Source organism: Podarcis raffonei, chromosome 13 (assembly GCF_027172205.1).
Source record: "Podarcis raffonei isolate rPodRaf1 chromosome 13, rPodRaf1.pri, whole genome shotgun sequence".
Taxonomy (NCBI): Eukaryota; Metazoa; Chordata; class Lepidosauria; order Squamata; family Lacertidae; genus Podarcis; species Podarcis raffonei.
Window position 1 is genome coordinate 14,280,376 of NC_070614.1, and position 27,572 is coordinate 14,307,947.

The 27,572-nt window shown below is 49.2% G+C and overlaps 1 protein-coding gene across 1 annotated transcript; it reads left to right on the forward strand.

Annotated features, from left to right (window-relative positions):
* Positions 1-202: 202 nt before the first annotated feature.
* GRN (granulin precursor) lies at positions 203-27,545 on the forward strand. The gene is made up of 15 exons (XM_053361205.1): positions 203-421; positions 9,633-9,792; positions 10,520-10,681; positions 12,313-12,397; positions 12,578-12,699; positions 15,281-15,419; positions 15,553-15,659; positions 16,813-16,945; positions 18,227-18,324; positions 19,956-20,195; positions 21,797-22,033; positions 22,187-22,414; positions 22,882-23,109; positions 24,786-25,025; positions 26,922-27,545. Exons 2-15 carry the CDS (start codon positions 9,646-9,648, stop codon positions 27,066-27,068), a joined length of 2,313 nt encoding a protein of 770 aa, XP_053217180.1. The 5' UTR covers positions 203-421; positions 9,633-9,645; the 3' UTR covers positions 27,069-27,545.
* Positions 27,546-27,572: the final 27 nt, after the last annotated feature.

Consider the following 27,572-nt stretch of genomic DNA (forward strand, 5'->3'; position numbering starts at 1 on the left):
ACCAGAAGTTCCGGCGAGCCCGAGCCGGTGTTCAGGCTGCAAAAATGAAATTTTAAAAAAATGTTTTTTAAAAAAGCCACCCCTTCCCTTCCCTGCCTCGTCACGTGCGCAACAAAGCGCATTCGAACTGCCGGGGTCATGTGCGCGTTTTGCAAATCGACTTAAGCAACAGATCATATGACTGCCTCCCAATCTGCGGGGGGGGGGGGGGGCAAGGCCCGCGATAGCAAAGCAGCCAACCAAAAAGGGGGAAAGGAAGGAAAAGCGGCCAAACAGATTGCAGGGACAGCGGCTCGGCCAATTCCATGGAGAGCCGGAGGCGTGGCCTTGCACCCGGGGTTTTGCTTTTGGGGCTGGAAGGAACCAGCTAGCGAAGGTCCTGCCGCGCCAGTCTTATTGCGGGGCGAAGCTGGTGCAAAGGGTGAGTTGATTTGGAAAGCCCCCGGTGCCTTGGGGGAATCCTACTGCAACAGCAGAAGGGTCCCCACCCCAGGGTTATTATCAGTTGCGCATGCAAGAGGTTGGGGAGTGAGTATACAGGAAGGGAGAGCTGGCTGTTTCAGCATTGCTTCCTGAGAGCAGGCTGACCCTGTTGAAGACGGAATACTAGGCTCAATGCAAGCTTTGGTCTCATCTCAAACAGCGGAACTCCTTTGCGTTTGTTGCATTGTTGTTCTCTCTCTCCCCCCCTCCCTTTCACCTCCCCCCAGATTAATGGGAAACTGAGCATTTCTCTCTGTCGTGCGCCTTCTTTCTCGCCTTGCAGGATATATTGCAGAGAAGCTCACCAGGTGCCCTCATTACATATATTTAGGCTCCAGGAAGAAACATTCCTCTTCTCCCAGGCCTCTGGCTAATTAAAGAGTCTATGGGCTTTTAAACTGGGGGGAATTAGGCTTGGTCTGTTACTAAGTTACCTTATGTATTTTTGTGTTTTTCTATTGTAAACCGCCCTGTGATCCTCGGGTGACGAGCAGTATAGAAAATGTAATAAATAATAATAAAAAACACAGTCAGGATTTGACCCTGGGATCTCACTTTGGTGCCAAGTGCTGTCGATAATTAAGTCCTGCATTGTCAGCTCTGACAACAGCTTTAAAAGCCAGGGGTCAGCCCCAGAGGATGGTTTTTTTCTGCTAAATAAATAGCAGCAGCAATCATTCTGAGCTGTGTCAGGTGGGGCTGGTTGCTAGGCCTGGTTCTTACACTCATAGTGGTTACAAACAGCTGCACTATGCTCTGTAGAGCTGGGCAAGAGTGGCCTTTTCTGTGCAGCTGTGCACATTATTCCTGCGTTACAGAGGGTTGGACTAGATGACCCTCGGGGATCCCTTCCAACTCTACAATTCTGTGATTCTATATAAGTTGACCTCAATACCTACACCCTGAAGGTTGCTGTCCTGTCTCTGTTTATGGCTTCTTGTGGTTATTGTACAAGAGACTACGTTGCACTTCCTTTTCACAACTCGGTTTTTACTTCCTCACAAACTGAACCCAAAAATCAGTGTGTGTGCTCTCTTCTGGTTGAAGTCAACGTGTGTTGAGTTTGGATCATTGTAAGTTCTGTGTTCCGCCTCTTGTTCTGTAGGTGTGTCTGTGCTGAGATCTCAAGCAGACAGGGCAAGGCCAGAGCGTTGCAGTCTGGCATCAGTCTTCAGTTTTGCATGCAGACGTTTCCAGGTTGAATCCCCAGCTCTGGCAGGGAGACGTCTATTGTGAACCCCTGGAAAGCTGCTGTTGCTTGGTGTAGGCACTGTGGTTTAACCCACAGTACCACCCGCGTTCCCCATTTTGCAGTAGGGTGGCTCTAAAGTCTTTATTTTTCCAAACGATGGACTGCCTGTGACTGATTCTCAATTAAACACCTGGCTAGTTCAGATAACAACCATGAGCTAGGTTAAGAGCTTTGAAAACTTAAAAGAAGTTGCGACCTTTTTTTTCTTAAAGGCGACTGCTCCTGCTCAGGCAGGTTCCAGAAATTCATTCCGATTGTGCAGGTAAAATGTAACTGATAGAATTCTACAGGATGTGTTGTGAAAACAGTCCAGATCCAATGATCTCCAGACAGGCACCTTCAGATGATGGAGACGTTAGACGTCTTCCTGGAGCCTGGTCGCAAGTGGTCGAAAGCCAGGAGCAAAATGCTCTTGGCTAATTCTTAACACTGTTTAAACCTTCTTTGGCTTGGGGCCAGCGGACTTTAAAGACCATTTCCTTCTGCATGGATATGTCCAGTTGTTGAGATCTTCCCCAGAGCCTCACCTTATCTGTACTTGGTCTCCCTGCTGGTGGAGGCAAAGTAGGGGAGGGTCTGCAATTGCTGTTTTTTCACTCCTTTTGCTCACCTTCTCAGGGATAAAACTTGGACTTTGTTATCTCTTTGGCTCCAGGTGGAGACCTTTTTGTTTGCCCAGGATTTTTTTTGGATGTTGTTCACTTAAGTCCCGGCTGGCTGTAGAGTTAACATTTTAATTTTTTTATTTTTACTGTTCTGTTGTTTTATGAATCTTGGGGGAGACCAGTAGTTGTCATTCTTAGGCCTGTTAGCCAGGAATGCTTTGGGGTTGAAGAACGAGTCAAAAATGAATGAGCTGCAACCAATCCGAACTTCTTGGCTTGGTGTACCTGCATGATACATGTTTCTTAAGTGTAACGTTCCGATACTTAGGAGTGATTGTAACAAGGCATATGATCTGGTTATGCCAGCGGCACTTTAGCTCCATATATTATGATTTATTTACAGTAATTTCTTAGTCACTTTATCTTGCCCAGGGCAACTCAGAGTGACTTAAAACCAAATAGATTTTTTTGGGGGGGGGGTTCCAAATAGATTCATTAAAACCAAGGGGGAAAATAAATACATTAAAAGCATCCCACTCACTTCTAAAAGGCCACAGATGGTTAAAGACCCAGTTATGGAGGAAAGTTTTTGCCTGGCACCTAAAAATATCTAATGATGGTGCCAGGTCAGCTTTCACAAATGTGGAGACAGTCTCCGGACCTCTTGTGGAGGAGGCACACAAAGAAGGGCCTCAGGTGATGATCTCACGGTCTGTGTCGCTTCATATGGGGAGAGGCCGACCTTGAGCTACAGTGGTACCTCGCAATACGAAATTAATTCGTTCTGCGAGTTTTTTCGCCTTGCGAATTTTTCGTCTTGCGAAGCACGGAACTGCAGCTCTTCAAGCAATGCACCCTGGGTATTAACGGTTTTAAGCAAAAGGAAACAAACTTGCAAGACGTTTTCGTCTTGCGAAGCAAGCCCATAGGGAAATTCGTCTTGCGAAGCAACTCAAAAAACGTAAAACTCTTTCATCTTGCGAGTTTTTCGTCTTACGAGGCATTCGTCTCGCGAGGTACCACTGTATTGTGGTCCTGGCACTATCTTAAAGGAGCTGCATAGCTGGGAGTGCCTGAACCTTTCCTGGCTTGGCAAGATTACGGCAGCAAAAATGTCCGTCTGAGTTTCTCTTTCATTTTCCAAGTCTTTCCTGTAACAGCCCCAGAAATGCAATGTGCTAAGTGGCAAAGAAATCATTTTGCTATGAAAGAGAAATGGTGTTGCTTGGCTACTGACATGCTGTACAGAGTTAATACCCAAGGGGGCTTGGTATGCCTAATTTAAGGGTACACTGCCATGCCTTTTAATTGAAACAATTATTACTTATGAATATGTCCCCTGGCTTCAACTGTGAGTAGGGACTGCAGTGCCTTCACTTTGAGCACTGCTGCTTTTACACCTCTCATGGGGTATAATAATAATAAAAACCACCAGAGAATCCATTTTTTAGAACAACCTTGGTGATCTGAAGGTGTTGGCATAATAAATTGGCCCACAAGAGAATCTCCCACTTTGCCATTTCTTGATCACCCTCTTTTTAGACATGGAGACAAGTTTACTCAACAGGAGGGGTGAGTACCTAGAGAACAAGGGATTTGGTGGAAAAACCAACACATAAAACAAACAGATATTTGATCCATCCGTGTACATTGCTTCGACATGTCTTGCGAGATCACATTGCCTGCACAAAACTACTGCAGTTGGTGTAGATCCATACTCTAGTTGGATCATCTTTCTGTTGTGATTTCTGAGAAGTAAGAAAGTTTGGCTCCGTAAGGGATTGGCTTTTTCTTGTGTTGCAAGGAGGGGGGGCAGCAGACAGGAGAAAGAGGCACATCAGGTTCGGAAAGGAGGGCTGTTTCTCTACTGTTTCCTAGTAATATTTAGGAGCGCCAGCTCTCTGTGCTTTGCAAGAGAAGCCTAGGGCTATATAGCAGGAGGGAGTGTGTCTTTTCACAGTTGTGCAGGTCAACAAGCCACCTGTAAGCCTGAATTTCCTCCCATTTTTCAACTGCACCCCACCAGCACTGCCACAGGTTTCCATGACTCCTTCTTTTTCAGGGTCTGATTCTGTGAGTGTGTGATGGCCAAAAAAAAAAGTACGAGTTAGATCAACAGGACATCTTTTTGAAGAAGCTGTGACCTGCACACTCCTGCTCATATTTATTTGCACATAAAAGTTAAGGGACCCCTGGATGGTTGTTGTTGTTGCTTAGTCGTTTAGTCGTGTCCGACTCTTTGTGACCCCATGGACCAGAGCACGCCAGGCATTTCTGCCTTCCACTGTCTCCCGCAGTTTGGTCAGACTCATGTTTGTAGCTTCAAGAACACTGTCCAACCATCTCGTCCTCTGTCGTCCCCTTCTCCTTGTGCCCTCCATCTTTCCCAACATCAGGGTCTTTTCCAGGCAGTCTTCTCTTCTCATGAGGTGGCCAAAGTATTGGAGCCTCAGCTTCAGGATCTGTCCTTCCAGTGAGCACTCAGGGCTGATTTCCTTCAGAATGGAGAGGTTTGATCTTCTTGCAGTCCATGGGACTCTCAAGAGCCTCCTCCAGCACCATAATTCAAAAGCATCAATTCTTCGGCGATCAGCCTTCTTTATGGTCCAGCTCTCAGTTCCATACATCACTACCTGGACAGTTAAGTCCAGTCAAAGGTGACTCTGGGGTTGCAGCGCTCATCTCGCTTTCAGGCCAAGGGAACCGGCGTTTGTCCACAGACAGCTTTCCGGGTCATGTGGCCAGCATGACTAAACTGCTTCTGGCACAACAGAACATCGTGACGGAAACCAGAGCGCATGGAAACGCTGTTTGCCTTCCCGCCATAGCAGTACCTATTTATCTACTTGCACTGGCGTGCTTTCGAACTGCTAGGTTGGCATAAGCTAGGACAGAGCAACAGGGGCTCACCACCGTTGAGCGGATTCGAACCGCCGACCTTCCGATCGGCAAGCCCAAGAGGCTCAGTGGTTTAGACCACTGCGCCATCACTGCCCCATCCCTGGGCATCATGTTATCCAAGCAATCTGACTCTTCCCAGTGGCTGTTTGGAAGTGCAGCATCCCAACAGCTTTCATTTGTCGTTATAACTTGGGTGGAATAGATTGGGGAAGGAGGGCCTGCGCCACAGTTGCAAGTTTCTTGCAGATGGAGAAAAAGATTTTTGCACAGGCATTCACAGAGGATGGTTTTCACATGATGTGGATATTTGATTTTGGTTACCCTGTTTCAGGGTGCCACATGATGAACATGCATTTAAAACCATTCATCAACACCTGCAGGTGAATTGGGGAACTAGTAATTGCAAAGAAGGAACTAGGTTCAGCCTTGTCAAGGTCAGCTGGTTCTCTCATCCTTTCTGTTCCTCTATAGCTGGGACAGAGGGGAAAACCCTAGACCTCCAGCTGTTATGGAACTTGGCTGATGGGAGTTACGACTCCTATCCTTACATCATGACTCCTTTATGGAGCAACTGCTGAAGAAACCAGGCTTCCTTGCAAACCCCATCAGATTTCTGAAGCCAAGAGATTGGGGTGTCCCACCATGATGAGTATGAAGTTTAGCTGGTCTGGACTGGCTACTCCAGATTGAAGTGCATATTTCTCCCAAGCCGCTGTTGCTCAAATCTACGTCTTGCATTGTGCACACTTTAGATACTAGCTGTCCTCAGGTTTAGCAAAGTACCCTAGTTGTCCCTTTGGCTAATTGACTCCTCCTGCTAGCAAGCTGATCTGAGAAATCTTTAGATCTGTAAATCGCAGACTTAACACCTAATTCTACAATTCCTAAACTACTGTTTCTGGAGAAAGGAATGGTCTTCCTGCTTTATTGCGGTTAACTGCTTTTTGTGGGTAAATGAAGTTGGCATCAGGTGAATCGGAGGATAGAGGTAGGAATTGTGATTTTGTATTCCTGGCGGCTAAGTTCATTTTATAGGCTGGAAAGGGTAGAAGTTGACTTTGGAACTGGAGTGCAGAGCAGGCTTAAGTTCAGGTGAAACCCATGTCAATTCAGATGCTGTGCTTTCTAACTTGAACGTTAGTGCCTTGATTTCTCTCTAGCTCATGCATTTTATGGAATCTGCTTGTTCTGCCTCCTCTTCTTCCTCCCTGAAAGTTTCGTTTCATGAAAGTTTCGTTTCAAGTCTCTCTCTCTCTCTCTCTCTCTCTCTCTCTCTCTGTGTGTGTGTGTGTGTGTGTGTCAGTCAGTCACAGAAGCTGCAGACCAAAAGTTTCCATTTCGGTTGCAGGGACACATAAATTTCAGTTCCTGATTGCGGCTGCCAATTTGGCTCTATTTTGGACTTCTGTGGCAATAAAGAGTTGAGAAACAAGGGCAGCAGCAGACCCACCTGCGCACCCACCCTCAAACCCCCTAACCTGGCCAGCGACCTCTTTACAAGAGGCACTTGCTTCAGGCAGGCAGAGCCTTTCTAAAACTCAGTATGGGTAGATATTGCATATTATGTCATAGAATTCTAAAGTTTGGAAGGGGCCCTAAAGTTCATCTAGTCTAACCCCCTGCAGTCATGCTACCTTTCAGCCAAGGATCCCCTCGGGGTTGGACTGCAAATACAGAATTCAAAAAATACAAAGTTTTTTATTTTGTTTTTAAATTAAAACAGCAACATAGCAATGCTTTTTTCTGAAGAGGGACTGGGGACGGGATTCATATTTTCTCATGCTAGGCCTGGTGGTAGTTGTGGCTACTGGTCTAGCCCAATGTATTTTGCTGCCTGAGGTGAAGGGTAAGCAGACATCCCCATGCCCTGCGCCATTCCAGTGTGGCGTGGTGGTCAGACTGTTGGACTCAGGTCTGGGAGACCAGGGTTCAAATCCACACTCGGCCATGAAGCTCATCGGGTGACCTTGGGCCAGTCACTCTTCCTCAGCCAACCTACCTCTCAGGGTTGTTGTGAGGGGAAAGTGGGGAGACCAAGTAGGCCACCTTGAGCTCCTTGGTGGGAGAAGGTAAAAGGTAAAGGGACCCCTGACCATTAGGTCCAGTCGTGGCCGACTCTGGGGTTGCGGCGCTCATCTTGCTTTAGTGGCCAAGGGAGCCGGCGTACAGCTTCCAGGTCATGTGGCCAGCATGACTAAGCCGCTTCTGGCGAACCAGAGCAGCGCACGGAAACGCCGTTTACCTTCCCGCTGGAGCGATACCTATTTATCTACTTGGACTTTGACGTGCTTTCGAACTGCTAGGGTGGCAGGAGCAGGGATTGAGCAACGGGAGCTCACCCTGTCGTGGGGATTCGAACCACTGACCTTCTGATCAGCAAGTCCTAGGCTCTGTGGTTTAACCCACAGCGCCACCCGCGTCCCTTCCTTGGTGGGATATAAATGTAATAAATTTAATCTGTGTGCAGTAGGTAGCTGGACTGGTAGTTACCTCAACACTGGAATGGAGCAAAATCCTGCTTCTCACCTGAGGGCACTCGGCTAGCTCAGGAGGTACAGCGCTGGCCATGGGGTACACACAGCTCTGTACGCCAAACCAGGGTGGATTTGATTTAAATCAAATCGATTTAAATCACAATATAAAGCACTAGTCAGTAAGACTTGATTTAAATCATCTTTTTACAGAAAGACTCATTCTTGCTGGTATAATCTTAATTTTTACAACCAGATAAAGGTTTCATTTTTGGAATAATAAATTTTCAGAGTAGTTTTTACAGCTATAAAAGTTACTGATTTGGTTATACTATTAGAAATACATAGATAATTATGAAATTATTGTGAGGTTTAATAAGTTAACTGTTTATATTTGGACAACTTTTCTGCTGTATTGGAAGGAGAAAAATAATCATTTCCTCAATAACAATTTATTTAACTAAAACAATAACATTATAGCATATGTTTCCATGTTTGTTAACTGATGTGGTTAAACAATTTTTTAAAAATTAGACCGAGTTTTAGCACATGAAAAACTTAAAACAAATCCTTATTTCCTGATGAATAGCCTTTGGACTATAATGTAACTTAAATAGAAAACTATCTTTAGAAAGGTTTTTCCTCCAAAAACATTTAATTTTTAAAAAATCATTGATTTTTTTTAATCCACACTGCTCCCAACACCTCATCGCTGCACCCTGCCCCTCGGCATCTGCTGTCTGAGGTCATCACCTCATTCTGCCTAATGGTAGGGTTGGCCTTGCTTGCTTTGAAGACTTCTTGGGCAGCGGTGGGAGCTCAGTGACAACCACCCAGGCCTTTCCTTCCAGCCTGCAGCCGGCAACTCTTTGGCCCAATGCAGCGTTGACTAGAACTTCCCGTTACCGTCTCTGTTCACACCCAGAGCTTCCTCACATGATGTTGTACAAAATGCCTGAGTCACACGAGGGTCAGTTAAGTCAGCTGATGACCCAGCTGAGTCATGTGATACTCCAGTAGGTCAGAGTTCTGGGTCACGTTTTTGATGCACATGTTCTCGTTTATGTTTGGGTCTGCTTCTTGGCATTTATTATTATTATTAATTAAATTTGTCAGTCACTTTATCTTGCCCAGGCAACCCAGATATCATGGACTTCCCCCAGGGGAAGAAGGCTCAGAGCCTGGGGGTGGGTGGTGGGAGGACCATGAGTGGTAAGAGGTTGAAGACGGGGAGGAGGAGGTGTCGGAAGCTGAAGAGACAACAGGGTTTAGGAAGCGGGGGGAGTCTGTGGCAGAGAGAAGTCCAGACTCGGGGCAGAAGCTGAAGCAGTGGAGGGCAAGAGGCAGAGATAAGTCAGGCTGGTGAGAAAGCTGGGCTGTTGTCATTGTCCCCCCTTGCTGCTGTGACCCCCCCTCCCCTGCTCCCTGGTCTCCCAGGACCAGAAGAGGTATGAAGAGGGAGAAGCAAGGACATGCAAGATGAAGGCGCCTCCGATTGCTTGGATTCAGGGGAGGAGGAGATTTAGGCAACAGTGGGAAGTCAGAGACCTTCAGACTCCCCACAACTGCCTCACAGGAGCAAGATCTACCAGGATGAGTCACTGTGCCCACTAGGCCGGTCCTCCTGAGTCCACCTTGTTTCCTTGAATATAGACTTAACTTCACTGACGCCCTGTGATTTATTGCCAACCTGCTTTCTCACCAAAACAACTTACAACCAAACAGACAGTAATCCCCCGTAGATACATTAAAAACAAGAGGAAAGAGGAATACATTAGAAACATCCCACCCACTTCAAAAAAGCCACAGATAGTTAAAGGCCCAAAGGCCTGGTTGTATTTCACAGTGGTGTAGCAGGAAGACATTGACTTGCCTGTAATTAACCAACACCTGTCCTTTTCTCCATCTTTCTCTTCTCAGGTTCTTGGCCAAGATGCGGTGGGTACAGCTGTTTGTGTGCCTGGTGCTCGGAGGGTCAGCTTCTTCTCTGCAGTGCCCCGATGGCCATAGCTGTAAGGGAACCTCCGTTTGTTGCAAGCTCTCTGGAGAAGATGGATATTCCTGCTGTGACCAGCCTCAGGTGAGAACCAGATTTGCACCTTCCACAAGTAGGTGAAAAGCCAAGTCTTTGTCCCTCTCCCAACTTCGTAAAGGCAGAGCTGTTTCCTCCCTTCCATTAAATGCACTGTTAGAAACTCAGATATAATCTAGGCACCAAATAGCTCCTTAAACCAAGGCTGCAGACGCCAAACAGAATGTCCAGTTGCCATTTTGGGGCTCTAAAGTCTCATTTTTTCAAACAATGGTCTGACTGATTGATTTTCAGTTAAACATCTGGCTAGTTCAGATGACAACCTTGAGCTTAGGTTAAGAACTTTGAGAACTTAAAGAAGGAAAGTCACTTGATCCCAGGGGACAGTTCTCATATATATTGGCCTATTCCAACTAGACATTCCGATTTGATGACCGCAACCTTCATTTAAGGAGCCATTTGGCGCCAAGCTTATATATCTGAGTTTCTAACACGGAGTAGAACCCTAGAATCATGGGATCATAGATTTGGAAGGGACCTCAATAGTTATCTGGTCCAACCCCCTGCAATGCAGGAATCTTATGCCCCCTGTGGGGCTCAAACCCACAACCCTGAGATTAAGAGTCTCGCGTCCTACTGACTGAGCTACGTGACACCTCCCCGCCCCCCACAGCTCTGGATCAGCTGTTTCTTCCAGGGAGGTCTTGGGTCTGTGTGGGTATCTGCACAGGGCCAGTTCTGCTTCCCCCTTTCCACTTCTTCTTTCTGTTTTCAGTTCACAGCTGCCTCCCTGCGCATGTTCCCTCCGCAAGACAACTCTCTCCACCAGGTGGCGGAGCCCTCTGGTGTTGCGTGCTTAGACGGCCGTGTGTGCCCGGCGGAATACTCCTGCCTGCGTACTCCAGACGATGACTTGGCCTGCTGCCCCTGGAAAGAGGTGAGACACAGAAGAGAACAGGGGAGGGTGTTCCTGCAAGGTGCAGGTCTTTCTCCAGGACTGTTTCGGGATAGCCGAAAGGGACAGTTTCAGCCTCCATGTCCCACACCTTGTAGTCTCAGCCTGCCTTCTTCCCTTTTGTGCTCCGTGCTGAAATAAATCTCAGAACAGATGTTCTAACACTTAATAGATCTCTGTTTCCATTTGGACCCTGCTCCTAACTGGGTGAGGGATGCGGGCGGCGCTGTGGGTTAAACCACAGAGCCTAGGACTTGCCGATCAGAAGGTCGGCGGTTTGAATCCCCATGACGGGGTGAGCGCCCGTTGCTCAGTCCCTGCTCCTGCCAACCTAGCAGTTCAAAAGCACGTCAAAGTGCAAGTAGATAAATAGGTACCGCTCCAGCGGGAAGGTAAACGGCGTTTCCGTGCGCTCCTCTGGTTCTCCAGAAGCGGCTTAGTCATGCTGGCCACATGACCCGGAAGCTGTACGCCGGCTCCCTCGGCCAATAAAGCAAGATGAGCGCCGCAACCCCAGAGTCGGCCACGACTGGACCTAATGGTCAGGGCTCCCTTTACCTTTACCTAACTGGGTGATTAAAAAGGAGAAGAAATATGATTTTCATATTGAGCATCTCAGAAAGGTCTGTGCCAGAGTTTGTGGGTAGGGTGCTTTTTAGTTGTGAAGGCAGCAGAAACCTCTCTGAAATCTCTTCCTGTCCCCAGCCACGACTGCAAGATTTTTCAGTCAATCTCTCCTTTGAGTAGGTGAGCCACCAACCTTCTGAATCGACCTCATGATCTCCGCTTAACCTGAGCACTGTGGAGCAATGAGCACAGAAGGAGGGGATGGCAACTGACTGTAGTCCTGGAAAGGGGTGGAAGGAAGGCATCCCACTGAGTGACTTCAGCCAGCTACATGGCTGCCATGCCTCCCTGTCTAGTTCATGAGCAGACTGGAGTCCCCAACACCTCTGCGTAGAAAATACTCGCCCTGCGTGGTCCAGGCAAAGGCAGGTTCCTTCTGAGCCTGCAGTCACCACCCCCATCTCTTGTGCTGAATGTCTTTTCCCCTGACATTCCCCTCCTCTCCATAGCTGTCAACCGTCCCTTATTTGGTGGGAAAGTCCCTTATCCCAGTGCCGTATTCCGCTGCTGTCCCTTATTGATGATGTCCCTTAAATTTCCCAGGTTTCAAAGGAAGCAGCTCCTCTCCCTCCCTCCCTGCCGGCCAGGAAGGAGGGAGGCTCCAAATGTGTTGCTTGGCTGCCCGGCCCGCCCCCCTCCGGCCTCCTCTCACCAGCCTCAGCCCCCGGGAGCCCCTTCCCGCCGGGACTGGTGGGAACCTCGGGCCCTGCCGCCAAACTGAGCGTCTCTGCCTGGGGTAGCATCTTTGTAGCTTGGACTTTGTTTTGCGCCAGAAGTGGTTGCTGCTTGTAGTTCTTTAATTGCAGTGTTTCATCAACTTGAGCAGCAACCTCTGGAAATGAAGGGCTAAAAACCGGCGCTGTTCTCCAAAATTATCTGGTCCCTTTTAACTTTGTATTTCAGCTGGTTGACTAAAATCCCTCATTTTGGCTGCTGGTCCCTTATTTTCGAATCTGTAAGTTGACAGCTATGCTCCTCTCTTACAGGGCATCTCCTGTGCTGGCGGTCACTATTGCTGCCCTCTTGGCTCCCGCTGCAGTCCTGATGGGAAATCCTGCTCTAAGAGTGAAGGTACCTTGGGGCAGGGTGATGGAAAGGAGAGAGGGGTGGTCACAGCCGGAACAATGAACTGCGAAACCTGGCAAGAAGAATTATCTAACTATCCCAGTGGCTTCCTCTGAATGCCAGGCTTTTCGAAAATCGTCTAGAACTTACTTTTAACATGGATTTTCTCTTGCTTTTGGCTTCTAGTTCCAACCTTTCCTGCCAGAGTCGGTGCTGTTCAGTGTCCAGATGGGGAATCGGAATGTCCAAACGAGTCTACTTGTTGTATGATGCCCGATGGAGTCTGGGGGTGTTGCCCGATGCCCGAGGTATGGGGGCCCGGCAGATGGAATCGTACAGTTGGAAGGGACCCCCAAAGGTCATCTGTTCTAACCCCCTGCAATGCAGGAATCTCGGCTCAATACACACCAGAATTGCCCGGTTACGTAAAACATGTTCAGAACACCACAACACACATGTAACTGGCTGTAAAGCAACATACATTACATATAATAAAACCGTAATCGTCATGTCAAAAATTTGCAAAGCACAGTTCCTGGTGGCAATAACATATCATATCACTGTTAACCTTCTATATGTTTTTATTGTCATAAAGTCCAAGGATAGTCAAGTCCAAAGATTATCAAGTCCAACGATTACACGATTACAATGGACAGTTCCTGTTGGCAATGCCATTTCATACTGATATCTTCCTTCTGCATCACTAGCCTATAAAAATCAGTGCCAAAGAAGCTTAATTCTGCAGTCTATAAATGATACAAGCATCTTTCATTTGCATAATTTGTCCTTTTGTGGGTGTATATATATATATATATATATATATATATATATATACACTTCACTTGTTAGCACTTTGTGTCATTTTTATTTTCTCCTAATTGCAAGCCACACTGAAGGCCTAGCACCCCACTCAGCCACCTTTCTTCCTTCTGAGATTTTAACATGTTTCTTGTGCGCTTTCAGCCATATATGTACAGCCCAAGACTAGAAACTTGGTTTTAAAGTGAAGAGAGATCTGGATTCCCCACCCAGTGTTCCCTTCTGTGCTTTCCCTGCAGATGCTTCCGCAACTCACAAAACACTTAGTATAAGCAAAAGCTGCAGAGAACAGTGGGTTTTTTCCCCTAAAGTTAAGGTATTAATTGATTTGATGTCTAGTCTTTGGGTGACTAACAATCTGAAAACATGTCGTAAATTATTAAATCTTTAGCTTGCCTTTTTCCTGACCGCTAAAAGCCAATCTGATGGAAAAGCAGAGGCTTCTGAAGGGCACCTGCAGTTGTCTTGAGACCTTGCGGGAGCCACAGCACCATGACTGAGCACTTACTGCTGTCTTCTCAGAGTAGACAAAGTGGTCGAGATCAGAGGCGGGTGGACTTCAGGCTCCCACGTTCTGCTTTGCTATTGATTAGAACCCAAAGATCTGCCAGCCAGAACCAGACACAAAAGGCCAGCACTTAACAATTAAATAATTCTGAGCCCATGAATGTGAGTAGCTGAACCGAACTGAGTCCCAGTCCTTCCGCACACATAAAATTCAGTGGTGGCTGGTGCATGTTTGGGACTGGTAGAGCAGGAGACAAGGAGCCCAACAGCAGGTGGCGCCAGAGCCAACGCCAAGCGAAGCCAACTCAATCTCCTTCTGTCACCATCTTGCTCTCTGGCGAGTTCTGCAAGGGCAGCATTGAGACTGAGGAGTAGAAAGCAGATAAACCAGAGCTGCCCTCTGGAAGAGCGAGGTTGGTGGGGCAGTGCCCCTTCTACCGTAATGGGGTTCCCCTCCACAGAATACAATCCTCGTCACCCGCCCCAACTTCCTGCACTTCAGCAGTTGTACTGGGTGTGTAGTTTGGTTGATGCTGTTATTAAACAACAGAGTAGGAAATCCCTGTTGATCTTCCAGGTTGCCCCAAGATCCGCCTTTGGATCCCTCACTGCTTGGGTCTGACTTGGTTTTAAGTTCATGTATTGAACAGGAGGTTGTGGAGCAACTTCTGGGTCACACCTTGTACCGTTGATACCAAGTGTATCTGTGCAGCTTGAATCCCTGAAGATTCCCAGAGGGGAGAGTGGGTGTTACGGGGTAACAAGACCCATTGACTAGCTGGGGGGTGGGGAGGAGTCTGTGCAAGAGAGCAGGTGCACTATAGAACGGCTCCAGGTCATGCAAAAAGAAAAGAAAAACTCGAAAAGAACCAGGGGGCAAATTCGTGAGAGAATGCAAAAAGCAGAAATGGGTTCTCCAAAGTCCACATCTGTGAGAGTTTCATTATAGCTGAATGCAGTATTATAGCTGGATGTGTTTCAGAACTGAAGCTCCTCCTTAAGTAATTATGCTGGGATGCAACTTGACACCTCTTAAAAAACCTAACTAAATATTTAAAAATGTAAAAAAAAAACCTCAAGAGAAAGCCATTACGAACTCAACATCTCAAAGACACAAGTGCTCTTGAACTTTCTGATGCCATTGGCAAAAGAGTCTGTGTAATATAGCTGCTAACAAGCTTGAGGTGGTGCTTCTTGAAGGAAAAATAATGTGTTTGTTGATGTACTTGTGAGCAGATAACTTAGAATTAGGGCCAGGTAATTGAGGTGTGTGTGTGAAGCAAGCAGCAAATCAAATCAGGCAGGGATGGGAAGCCTGTGGCTGTTATCTGTGGTCATTGGACTACACCTCCCATCATCCATGCTAGACTAGAAACTTGTTTGGGTATAAAAGGCAATAATAAAAGCACAATCTTTGGGATACATGATCAGGGTGGCTTACAATTAAATATTGAAAGAACCATGAACCCCTAAGCTAACAGCAACATGAAAATTAAAATAAAATCAGTTGAAATAATGGATTTTGGGCTTGCTGTCACATTCCTCGCCTCTTTTTCTCCCAAGGCATTGTGCTGTGAAGACAAGATCCACTGCTGCCCACACAACACAACTTGCGACCTGCCACACGCGCGGTGCTTTGCAGCCTCCGGGGAGCACCCTCTTCGGAAGAAGTTCCCAGCGACCAGGCGAGCAGTTCTGTTGGGTACGGAACGGGGAGTGAAGGATGGGATGGACCTGGAGTTGCTGCCCATTCAGTGCAGCAGTTCTTCATTCCCCTTCTGACAAGGCAGCGCATCCTACCCTCTTAAATTCCTGTCTCTGAACCTCCTCTGCAGATTCACCTCGGAACAGTCTCTGCCCAGGTAATCAGTCCAGCTGCCCGGATACAGACACCTGCTGCATTCTCCCGACGGGCCAATATGGCTGCTGCCACCTACCCAATGTAAGCATCAAATTCAGAAAGACAACTGGATGGGATTGGGTGGGTCCAGTGGAAGGGGCCAGTGTTGCTGTGTCTGCGGCTCTCGCTAAATTCAAATTGTGGCAGCTTTGTTTTTTGACCAACATACAGTGGAACCTTGGTTCTTGAACTCAATCTGTTCCAGAAGTCCGTTTGACTCTTGAAACTGTTCGAAAACCAAGGCGTTGCGGAGTCGATTTGTTCGTCAACTAAGCTGTTCGAGAACCAAAGTTCCACTGTACATTGGATTTTGGCTGTGGGGGTGAAGCAAGAAATCACCTCCCTCTTTCATTTGCCCACTTCCCTGAGGCTTGTACTCCACTCTAGCGCTGGGCGATGCCTGGTTTTCGACATCGCAATTTATCACAAGCTGAACTTTGCGAGATACCAATATACAGTGGACACTCGGGTTGCGAACGTGATCTGTGCGGGATGCACATTCACAACCCGCAGCATTCACAAACCGCATCTGCGCATGCGCAGATTGCGATCCAGCACTTCTGCGCATGCGTGACTGCCGAAACCCAGAAGTAACCCATTCTAGTACTTCTAGGTTTCAGCGGTCCGCAACCCAAAAAAACGCAACCTGAAGCGGCTGTAACCCAAAGTATGACTGTATCACAATGTCTGAAATAAGGACAGAGCATTGTAGAGGCATTGGCTGGCTTCACGGTTTCCCCCACATTGTGACTTTTGCACAGAGCATACACACACACACATCGTGATTCGCGATACATTTCCAGGTCAAAAATTATGAAACCAATATCATGATATGGACTTCAAACTGATTTTGGACGATATATTGCCCAGTCTTACTCTCAGCAACACAGATCCACCAGTGCAGCTTCTTCTGAGGACCTTGACTCCCCAACACTTGATTCATTTTAGGGGAGCTTTGGGGTGTCTGTTGGCCCTCTTTTCCGTGAAGCCTTGCTGTAAATTAGCACTTGTCCTCTGGGCTTGCTTGCCCGTACCAGCAAGATATGGAAAAGATGCAGCCCTCAAAACAGAAGCATGGGTTGCAATGTTTGGCATGAACTGGTGCCCTCCAGCCCACCCTGCGTCCCAAGCTAGGCAGATGCAGGCAGTGCTGTTGTGGATCTAATGCCCACAACCTTTCCTCGCCTCCTGCCAGGCTGTCTGCTGCAGGGACCACCTTCACTGCTGCCCACAGGGCACCACGTGCGACCTGGAGCACTCGCGATGCACTATGACCCCGCAGAGGTCATGGCCCATCTTGCACCTCGCTGCGGACCTCCGCCAAACAGGTGAGGCAGGACTCGGTGTGTGGGGGGTGGTATTCTGCAAAGCAGCAAGGGAGGCGAAAATTGACGCCTGCGCACATTATGTTGAATGGGGATAGCTAGCATCATGGTGTCAGAAGTGGTTGGGAGGTGTAGGTCAGCTGCTTCAGAAAGGCACCAGGTTGGCTCCCCATGATGTAGACTTTTGGAGAGGGGCTGCTGCTTATTGGAGGAGCATCTGCCTTGCAAGCAGAAGGTCCCAGGTTCAATTTCTGGCATCTCCTGCAAGAAGGGCCTTTACACTCACCAGAAGCTCGGCCCTGCCCTTGCTGGTCCTGGAAGGAGCCTTGAAAAAAGTCCCATACACTGAGACTTTGCGCCTCTTCATTGGGGGAGATAGGAAGCCCAGAGCACTTGTTCTTTAGATGCCCCTTTTATGAAGAGGCACGTAGTTAAGACCATTGATCCCCTACTGGTGAGGCTCGCTGACCTCTCAGAAAAGCAAAAATTCGACCTATTCCTGTTAGGCAAAGATCAGAAGACGACCCGGATGGTCGCCAGATTCTGTGTACAGATCTGTAGGCACAGACCATCTCCCAACTAGTTCGTTAAGAAAATCCCCAAACTCGGTTCTATGGGTGACTCTGGGTCAGCTCGGTGCGGTGGTTTATTGTTGTGCATTGTTTCAATTGTTTGTTTTCCTTCTGTGACTGTACCCCCAAGTGTGTTTTATAAGCTGGTCTCCGACCGTAATAAATTATCTATCATCTATCTATCTATCTATCTATCTATCTATCTATCTATATCTATCTATCTGGCATCCCCAGGTTAGGGCTGGGAGAGATCTGTGTCTGAAACAGTGACGAGACACTCCCAGTCAGTGTAGACAGTCCTCAGCTAGATGGGCCAATGCTCTAGCGCGGTATAATGCAGCTTCCTCTGCTCCTAAGGGAGTGAGACCAAAACTTGATACTCCTCACCCCTCATGCTGCCTTCCCCATACCAGCTAAGCAACACACCAGGCTTCGGGAAGGAGGTGTAAGGCTCTGGCAGTCCTAGAGCCCTCCCACCTCCTTCCTAAAGCTAGGAAAGCACTACTAGGCTTTGGAAAGGAGGCAGGACGCTATGACTGCCAGAACACCATACCTTCTTCCCAAAGCCCAGCACCTCACTTACCCGGCCTTGGCAAGACAGTGGGGGGGGGTTCAGGGGGGGAGTTAATTGTTGCCAAGGGCTGCCCAAAACAGCCTTGAGGTAGGGCATTCTTGGTTCCCATTCCGATGAGCCTCCCTCTCCTTCCTGTAGTCGGTGTTGTCCAGTGCGACGATGAGCACACCTGCCCAGATGGGAACACCTGCTGCCTGCGAAGCCCAGGCGAATGGGGGTGCTGCCCATTGGAGGAGGTAAGAGGAGCGATGGATGAGGGGACAGGGGTGCAGGTGGTCCAAGACTCAGTCTCTGGCGCCTACAGGGTCCCTTCTGAAATCCCACCAGTCCGTCCTGAACTTGGTGGACCAAGACAACTTCCTTTCTTCCTTCTGTGGGGCAAGGGTTTTGACTCAAGTCAGGAAGTGGCCATAGTGGGGGGGACGGGACAGGACAAATCCTATAGTTTAAGGTTACCAGTTCCCCCCCCCCCCCAATGAATCCGGGGACACTTTTCAACTTCCTGCTAAATAGATGGATTTTGTCAGGGGACTGATATGTAAATCCGGGGGCTGTCCCCAAGAAACGGGGACGTCTGGTAACCTTACTATAGTTTTGCCTGTGGAGGGTACCAGGCCTTGTCACCGGTACCTGCTGTTAAAAACGTGGTTTCGAAAGGGGGCATTACTGCCCCCTGGTGTTAGGGGGCACTAAGAGGCAAGGGGGTGGCAGGGGGCGCTGGAGGTGTAAATGACTATCAGACTTGGATGAACCTGATACCCAATGACACCAGCTTCTCCATTTTTGTTGAACTAATTGAACGAAGTTCAATTTTGGATTTTGAACAAATGTGTAGCAGATGGTTACTGCTTTCAATTTTACTGTGTTGCTTATTATGTTCCTTAGTGAGTAGCCACTATTCTGCATGTTTTTATATGGCAGGGGTAACTGGGAATAATCATCATTATCATTATTTATTATTAATTTATACCCCAGCCATCTGGCTGGGTTTCCCCAGCCACCTGGCTGGGTTTCCCCAGCCACTCTGGGCAGCTTACAGCACATAAAAAATTGTGAAACATTAGACATTTAAAATTTCCCTATACAGGGCTGCCTTCAGATGTCTTTTAAAAGTCTGGTAGTTGTTTATCTCCTTGACATCTGATGGGAGGGCGTTCCACAGGACAGGCGCCACTACCAAGAAGGCCCTCTGCCTGGATCCCTGTAACCTCACTTCCCGCAGTGAGGGAACCACCAGAAGGCCCTTGGAGCTAGATCTTAGTGTGTGGACTGAAAAATGGGGGTGGAGATGCTCCTTCAGGTACACTGGGCCGAAGCCGTTTAGGGCTTTAAAGGTCATTACCAACACTTTAAATTGTGCTCAGAAACATACTGGGAGCCACTGAAGATCCTTTAGGACTAGTTACAGTGGTACCTTGGGTTAAGAACTTAATTTGTTCTGGAGGTCCGTTCTTAACCTGAAACTGTTCTTAACCTGAAGCAGCACTTTAGCTAATGGGGCCTTCTGCTCCCGCCACGCCGCCGGAGCACGATTTATGTTCCCATCCTGAAGCAAAGTTCTTAACCCAAGGTACTATTTCTGGGTTAGCAGAGTCTGTAACCTGAAGCGTATGTAACCCGAGGTACCACTGTATATGGTCCCAGCGGCTGCTCCCAGTCACAAGCCTGGCAGCTGCATTCTGAGTCTCCGTGAGACCCAGGGGATGGTGGCCTGAAAATGTTCAGGTACCTCTATGTCGAAAAGGATCTCTGCTAGCTGGGCTGGTGGGGAGGGTCTTTCTTCCATGGCTAGGTGGCAGCTCCTTGTGCCCTCTCTGTGTCGACTGCTCCACAAATGAACCTGAGAGCCTTCCTTGTCCTTTTCCAGGCTGTCTGCTGCTCAGACCACGTCCACTGCTGCCCAAAGGGCTACACATGCAACGTGACCGCTGGGACCTGCGACGAAGGCGGCAGAAGCATCCCGTGGCTGGCAAAAGCAGAGCCACGCTCCCCGCCTGCGAGCTCTGCGGGCATGGCAGTGCCATGCGATGCCCACACGGAATGCCCAGAAGGGCACACCTGCTGCCGTCTGTCATCGGGTGCGTGGGGCTGCTGCCCCTTGCCAGAGGTAAGAGGAGGGTGGGGCAGGTTCCATCTCTTCCTCCCTGCCCCGAAAATTGGGTATTCTGCCAGGGCCGGCCAAATCAACACTCACTGCCAAATGCCACAGTGGCCTGTGCGCTCCAAGTGTCTTGGCTGTGGAACGGAAAGGGGGGGAAGTGGGTTCAAGCCTGGCTGTGCTGGGAGTGTGCTCATGGCCAGAGTTTTGCTGTCTGTAAAATGGGAACAAGCAGAGCCCATTTGTGGGGTGAACAGCAGATTGCATAATGCCGTTACCCAGCAAGGAAGTGCATCTTGACAACTAGAAACCAGTGGCTTTTGCTCGGTGAAATTCAGTCTCCCCCTCGCCAATCGCATGCACACGAAAGCTCATACCAATAACAAACTTAGATGGTCTCTTAAGGTGCTACTGGAAGGAATTTTTTATTTTTGTTTGACTACGGCAGGCCAACACGGCTACCTACCTGTAACCTGCCCTATGGTTTGTGTTGTGGTCAGTGATATTTCTAGGCCCCTTCTTTCCTTTTCTTGGGCTCCTTTCCCTCTCTGCTTTCCCAAGCCTTTTCAGTGTCGAAGCCCAAAGCGCCTGGAGAGAGGGATATGCGGGGAAGTAAAATATGGGCTGGCAAGTTTTCAGCCCGGCTGTCTCCCCTGCGTTTCCCATTTAAATTGGTTCTCCCACTTTTTGCAGGATGGCAGCAGCTCCCTAACCTGATGCAATCCCATCTAATTTGGTTCTGGCTTTGCATTTGGCAGCTGGGGGTGCCCAGTGATTTGCCAGATTAGTAATAATTTCATTACTTTGTCCCGATGGATCGGGAAGGGACTCTTCTGCCCTTACATGCCATCTAGCACTTCCCCTGCACAACTGCTCTGTCCCTGGGGCTTCCAACACATTTGGAAGAAAAATGTGAGGTTTCATTAGCAATGAAGGAAAAACTCATCTGGTCAGGGCCTCCCCCCCAGCATATAATGCCGTTCCCCCACCCCATGTATTCTTTTGAAAAACCTACAAAATCAGCCTGTAATTTGAAGCTGACTAGGAACAGGAGTGGGATGCGGGTGGCGCTGTGGGTAAAACCTCAGTGCCTAAGACTTGCTGATCGTATGGTTGGCGGTTCGAATCCCCGCGGCGGGGTGAGCTCCCGTCGTTCGGTCCCAGCTCCTGCCCACCTAGCAGTTCGAAAGCACTCTTAAGTGCAAGTAGATGAATAGGTACCGCTTTATAGCAGGAAGGTAAACGGCGTTTCCGTGTGCTGCGCTGGTGCTGGCTCGCCAGCTGCAGCTTCGTCACGCTGGCCACGTGACCTGGAAGTGTCTTCGGACAACGCCGGCTCCCGGCCTCTTAAGCGAGATGAGCACGCAACCCTAGAGTCGGACACGACTGGCCCGTACGGGCAGGGGTACCTTTACCTTTAGGAACAGGAGTAGGCTATTCCGTTGATTCCCGTAGCATCGTTGACTTGGGTCTCCAAACAAAATCCCATTGAAGACTTGGTGAGACCAGAGACCCTGCCACCATTCAGAGTCAGGGATTGTAAATCCTGTCCCCGATTCCTTCCAGGCTCACGAGTTCCTTCCCCCCCCCTCTGCTCCCCCCCCCCCCAGGCCATCTGCTGCAAGGACGGCTCCCACTGCTGCCCTGCCAACTACCAGTGCAACTTGTCGGAAGGCACTTGCACCAAGAACGGAAGCAGCATCCCTTGGCTGGAGAAGAAGCCGGCCGTCGTTGGCTTCGCCTCTTTGAGCAGGAACGTGAAATGCAACGACGAGTTCAGCTGCGCAGATGGGCAGACGTGCTGCACGGCCGGAGCGCTGGGCTGGGCGTGCTGCCCTTTCCCACAGGTATGTCGAGCGGGCGGGTTTATCCCCAAAATGTGTGTGGGTATGTCATGGCGGCAGCGGTTTCTTTACAGGTAAAGAGTGGTTGATTTGGGGAGCTGCCTATAGGCCCCTGATGAGGGGCGAGTCCTCACCCTCCCTTCCTTTCCTCTGCAGGCCGTCTGCTGCTCTGACCAAAAGCATTGCTGCCCTGGGGGCTACACCTGTGACGAGGAACACGGCTCCTGCGTCCAAAGCAGACGGCCTTCCCGGCAGGTCTCGATGGCTCTCATTCAGCCGAGGGAGGTGAATGACATCAGGTGTGACGACAAGGCGAGCTGCCCAGACGGGCACACCTGCTGCCGGATGCCCTCGGGCGAGTGGGGGTGCTGCCCCTTCCCAGAGGTAAGCTGGGGTGGCGGAAGAGTCCCCAACAAGTTGCTATCAAGTGTGAAACTAAAGTGACGGTGCTGTTCTGTGCAGTTCAAGAAAAACCTAACTTGAACTCTCTTTTTAAACAAAGGGGAATCCTTCCCCTGCTGTAATATGCCTTTGTGGCAGGCAATGGTTCTCAAAAGAGGAACCTCTTTGGTGGCTCACCTTCTCCCCATTGGCCAATCCAGCTGGGAAAACGGTTCCTGGGGTTCAGCCCTTGTAGTCATCGTCTCCTAAAGAGCTGGTGCAGCATAAGGGACTGAGCTCTGACCCCAGGAAGTCCCAGATTCAAATCCTGCTCCTCTTTCTTGGCCTCTTGTGAATTCACAGCGATGCCCGAGGCCAGTGGTTCTCAGACTTTTTTTGTCGTTTTGGTCTCTGATCTGTTAAATCTTGCCAGCTCCTATTCTTGTATCTCTCTCCTGCCTCCCCTGCAGGCTGTCTGTTGCCCAGACCGTGTCCACTGCTGCCCCAAAGACTACACTTGCGATCCAGGTCAGAAAACCTGCCAGTCGCCGCAGCACTCTCTACCTTGGGCTCCCAAGCATCCTGCCGGTGTGACTCAGAACCGTGGCATCCAGTGCAACGACACAACCAGCTGCGAGGAAGGGCAGACCTGCTGCAGGGATGTCTCGGGCGGGTGGAGCTGCTGCCAGCTACCCAACGTGAGTGCAGCCGGGGCTTTGCATAAACTTAACGTGGGTGGCGCTGTGGGTTAAAACACAGAGCCTAGGACTTGCCGATCAGAAGGTCGGCGGTTCAAATCCCCGCGACGGGGTGAGCTCCTGTTGCTCGGTCCCTGATCCTGCCAACCTAGCAGTTCGAAAGCACATCAAAGTGCAAGTAGATAAGTAGGTACCGCTCCGGCGGGAAGGTAAACGGTGTTTCTGTGCGCTGTTCTAGTTCGCCAGAAGCGGCCTAGTCATACTGGTCACATGACCCGGAAGCTGTCTGCAGACAAACGCCGGCTCCCTCGGCCAATAAAGCGAGATGAGCGCTGCAACCCCAGAGTCGGTCACGACTGGGCCTAATGGTCAGGGCTCCCTTTACCTTCTGCCCAGGTGCCAGCACAGAACGCTGAAGCGAAAGCATGCCAGGGCACTGGGCGACTGATTTGACATGCGGGAGGCAGCCTTGCACTGTGTGATGCTGGAATAGACTGTGATCTATTAGGAAATGGGGCAAGCGGCTTGGGCAGAGGCAGCGAGCAGGGCAAAGCACAGAAAAAGATGGAGCAGGTGGCAGGAGGCAGAGCTGGAGGGTGCTGGTCAGAGAAGCAGCAGCTTGGTTTCTGCAGGGTGTTGGGTGCTATTCAGGCACCCTTTGTGAACTCTGAGGTATGTGCAACTAACCTGAATGCTGTTCTGGGAAAAATAGTTTTGGCAGTCAATAAATAAATGTGTGATTCACTAGCCAAGGGAGATGGCCCCAGCCCCCTTGACTCCTGCTCACCCCCCCCCCAGTAACCTGAGAACACGCCCAAGGTTTTTCGAGCCAGTGTGGTGTAGTGGTTAAGAGCGATAGACTTGTAATCTGGTGAACCGGGTTCGCTTCCCCGCTCCTCTACATGCAGCTGCTGGGTGACCTAGGGCTAGTCACACTTCTTTGATGTCTCTCAGCCTCACTCACCTCACAGAGTGTTCTGGGGGAGGAAGGGAAAGGAGAATGTTAGCCACTTCGAGACTCCTTTAGGTAGCGATAAAGCGGGATATCAAATCCAAACTCCTCCTCTTCTTCTTCTTCAACGCTGTCTCCACAGCTTTAAGGTCTAAAAACTTGAGTTCGTGTAAAACGAAAGCGGAGATTTCTCAGGGTGCAAGTACCGTATTTTTTGCTCTATAAGACTCACTTTTTCCCTCTTAGAAAGTAAGGGGAAATGTGTGTGCGTCTTACGGAGCGAATGCAGACTGCGCAGCTATCCCAGAAGCCAGAACAGCAAGAGGGATTGCTGCTTTCACTGCGCAGCGATCCCTCTTGCTGTTCTGGCTTCTGAGATTCAGAATATTTTTTTTCTTGTTTTCCTCCTCCAAAAACTAGGTGCGTCTTGTGGTCTGGTGCGTCTTATAGAGCGAAAAATACGGTAATTCTTAAAAAGAGGCGCACATTTCAGTTTGTCAGCCATTCCCTTTTTTCCACCCCCTTGTTTTTGTTCATTGCACAGCATTTGGCCATGTCTTCTCCACTGGGGAGACGTTGGTTTATAACAGAAACTTGTATCCTTTTTAGCAGTTAAAAGCAAACCCCCTTTCACGTATGGGCAACGCTTTGGCTAGGTCATCGAGTGTTGCGGCATCAGGACAGACGCTGAGGACAAAAAGCTTTTCTCTCTCTGCTTCTGCAGGCTGTTTGCTGCGAGGATCACAAACACTGCTGCCCCTTGGGCTACACCTGCAACGTGGCAGCTCGGACATGCGAGAAGCAGTTCTGGCCCAGGCTCCTGCCTGCAGGAGCTCTGCTGAGTTCCTCGCGCGCCGCCACGTCCGGCCGGGATGTGTCGTGCGGTGATCAGCACTACTGTCACGACCACCAGACCTGCTGCAAGTCCAGCTCAGGCGGATGGGCCTGTTGCCCTTACGACAAGGTCAGTGGCTGTGCTGGGGGGCAGGGGCGGGGTTGGTTGCAGGTTCGAACTGGTTAGCAGGGAGGACTTGTGTGTTTGGCGGGGTGCCGACTGGATAAGATTTTGAGCAGAGGTCATGGGAGGGTGGCTATCTTAGTTTGAAAGATCCTGAGAAGCAGGATCGATGGCTTAAAGGGAGTGAAACACGGAGGTAGAAAGCAGGAGGGGATTGTGGCCATTGCTGGACTACAACTGGGAAGTCTTGTATCTCATCATCAGCCATGTGAGTTTTCTGGGAAATTCTGAACAAAAGAAAAATTCCTGTGCAAATTTATTTTTATTTTGCTTGTGTTTACTAAACAAAGCTACAAAAAACCCAAACCGGCCACCTTTGAAACAGCCAATATCACATTTCCAATTGGCATCCAATCACTGTTACCAGTGAAGTTAGATGAATTACTGGAAAAATTTCCACTCTGCAGCACCAGTAATGACGATCGTGCTTTCTTATGGATGATGCGATTTGAGTCTTGCCTTGCTTCTTGTTGGTGTGGCATTTCTCCCTCCCATCCTCATGAAGCTCCTCCTGTTCCGAGGGGAAGGGGGTATTACTTTGTAATAATCTCAACAAAAGTATAAATATAAAATAAAAAAGGCAAGAGAATAGGTCGTACCTTGGAAGTCGAACGGGATCCATTCCAGAAGTCCGTTCGACTTCCAAAATGTTCGGAAATCAAAGCACGGCTTCTGATTGGCTGCTGGAAACTCCTGCAGCCAATCAGAAGCCCCGCTGGACGTTAAGCTTCCAAAAATAGTTTGCAAACTAGTACAGTCACTTCCAGGTTTGCAACATTCAGGAGACAAAACGAGCATTAAGCTGTTTGAAAACCAAGGTATGACTGTACATTAAAAAACCCTTTTAAGAAGTACCGTATTTTTCGCTCTCTAGGATGCACTTTTCCCCCTCCAAAAATTAAGGGGAAATGTGTGTGCGAATGCAGGCTCCTTGGCTTCAGCGATAGCAGTCTGAAGTCTTCGGAGCGCAGCGCGAGTTCCCACTGCGTTCAGGAGGCTTCAGGTTCCTTTCGCTGAAGCCAGGAGAGTTTGGTCTTTGAGGCTGGCAGTGGGGGAAAGCCGCGCTCCCGTGCGCGGCTCCCGTGCGCGGCTCCTGTGGGCTTTTGCGGGAGGTGGGGGAATTCCCCCACCTCCCGCAAAAGCAGGGAGAAGGTCTGCGAGAAGCGCATAGGCTGTGTGCAGCCTGTCCGCTGCTCCCAGAGCTGGGGGGGAGGGGAGAATAATATTTTCCCCCTTGATTTCCCCCTCTGAAAACTAGGTGCGCCCTATGGAGCGAAAAATACGGTAGTTCAATAATATATACTATAGTTTTTTGTAGTCTTAAGTATATGTTAATCCATGTGTTACTATGGTTTTGACAAATATTAAATTCTCAATGCGTAATCTTTGTCTGAGGCTATCTGTACATGGGCTGCAAGAGTTATTACTTGTCTCTACTGCTATCCTGTCACGGGGGGTCCAAGTGGAGGCTGGCCCATGGGGGTAAATGGGGCTGCCCCACCAACCTCTGTCTTGAGTCCTTTATCCCTCCTCCTTTCTTACTTGCAGCTAATCCAGGGGTGGCTCTGAACCTGCTTCCTCCATGGACTTGTTGGTGCTGGGTTGTCACTCCTTTTTCCACCAATCTTGATGGGTTTTTCAAATTCACCAGCCTCCTCGAGGGTCCAAGTAAGGCCTCTTGAGACAGAGCAGAAACATGAATAAACATCCTAGTACCGTCTTTTCAGTGCCTTGCAATCTTTTAAACAGGAAGTTGTCTAGATTTTCTAAGTCTTGAGTACTCCTTTCCGACAGGAAGTATCACCCCATCATTTTTGCCTCTCTCTTTGTCTCCCCCTGCAGGGCTCCTGCTGCTCTGACAAACGCCACTGCTGTCCGTCTGGCTTCCGTTGTTCCTGGAGGGGCACTGAATGCATTAAACAGAAGCCACTCCGCTGGGACACAGGTGCCTTCACCCATCGCTCTACCCAAGCCCATGCGTTGCTCTGAATTGCCTTTTCGTGTCTGGGCTCTCCCAATACTTGGGCACTGGAGCGAGCTCTGCTTTTTTTCAGGGAGGGACATTTGTAAGCGTGTGCAGGAGAGCTGGGCGACTTCTGCCAGTTTGCTGTTCTGATCATGAAGGGGGTTCCTGCTGCCTTACGCTTGCCCCCTACGTGGAGGGAATACTCTCTTCTTTTGAGGCATTGCCAGAGAGAATAAATCCACTCTCTCCCCCATCCTCCAATGCCCACCCGGGACCCCTGGCTTCACTGCCATGCCCCAGTCGTAGCTGCAGCCTGGAAGGGTTGCCATCTTTGGCTTCTTGTCCTGGGCCAAGATTTATGCAAGCTTGGGGGTCTTGCTCTGTTCCTGCAGTCCTCTTTACCAAAATTGTTTTTGATTACTTTTGTGCTGTTTCTTTAAAAAAAAGAAGAATAAATCTTGACACTGGATTGGCAGTTGTTTGCTGCTGTGCTTACCAACCATGGGTGTCTACTGTCTCATTTTGGG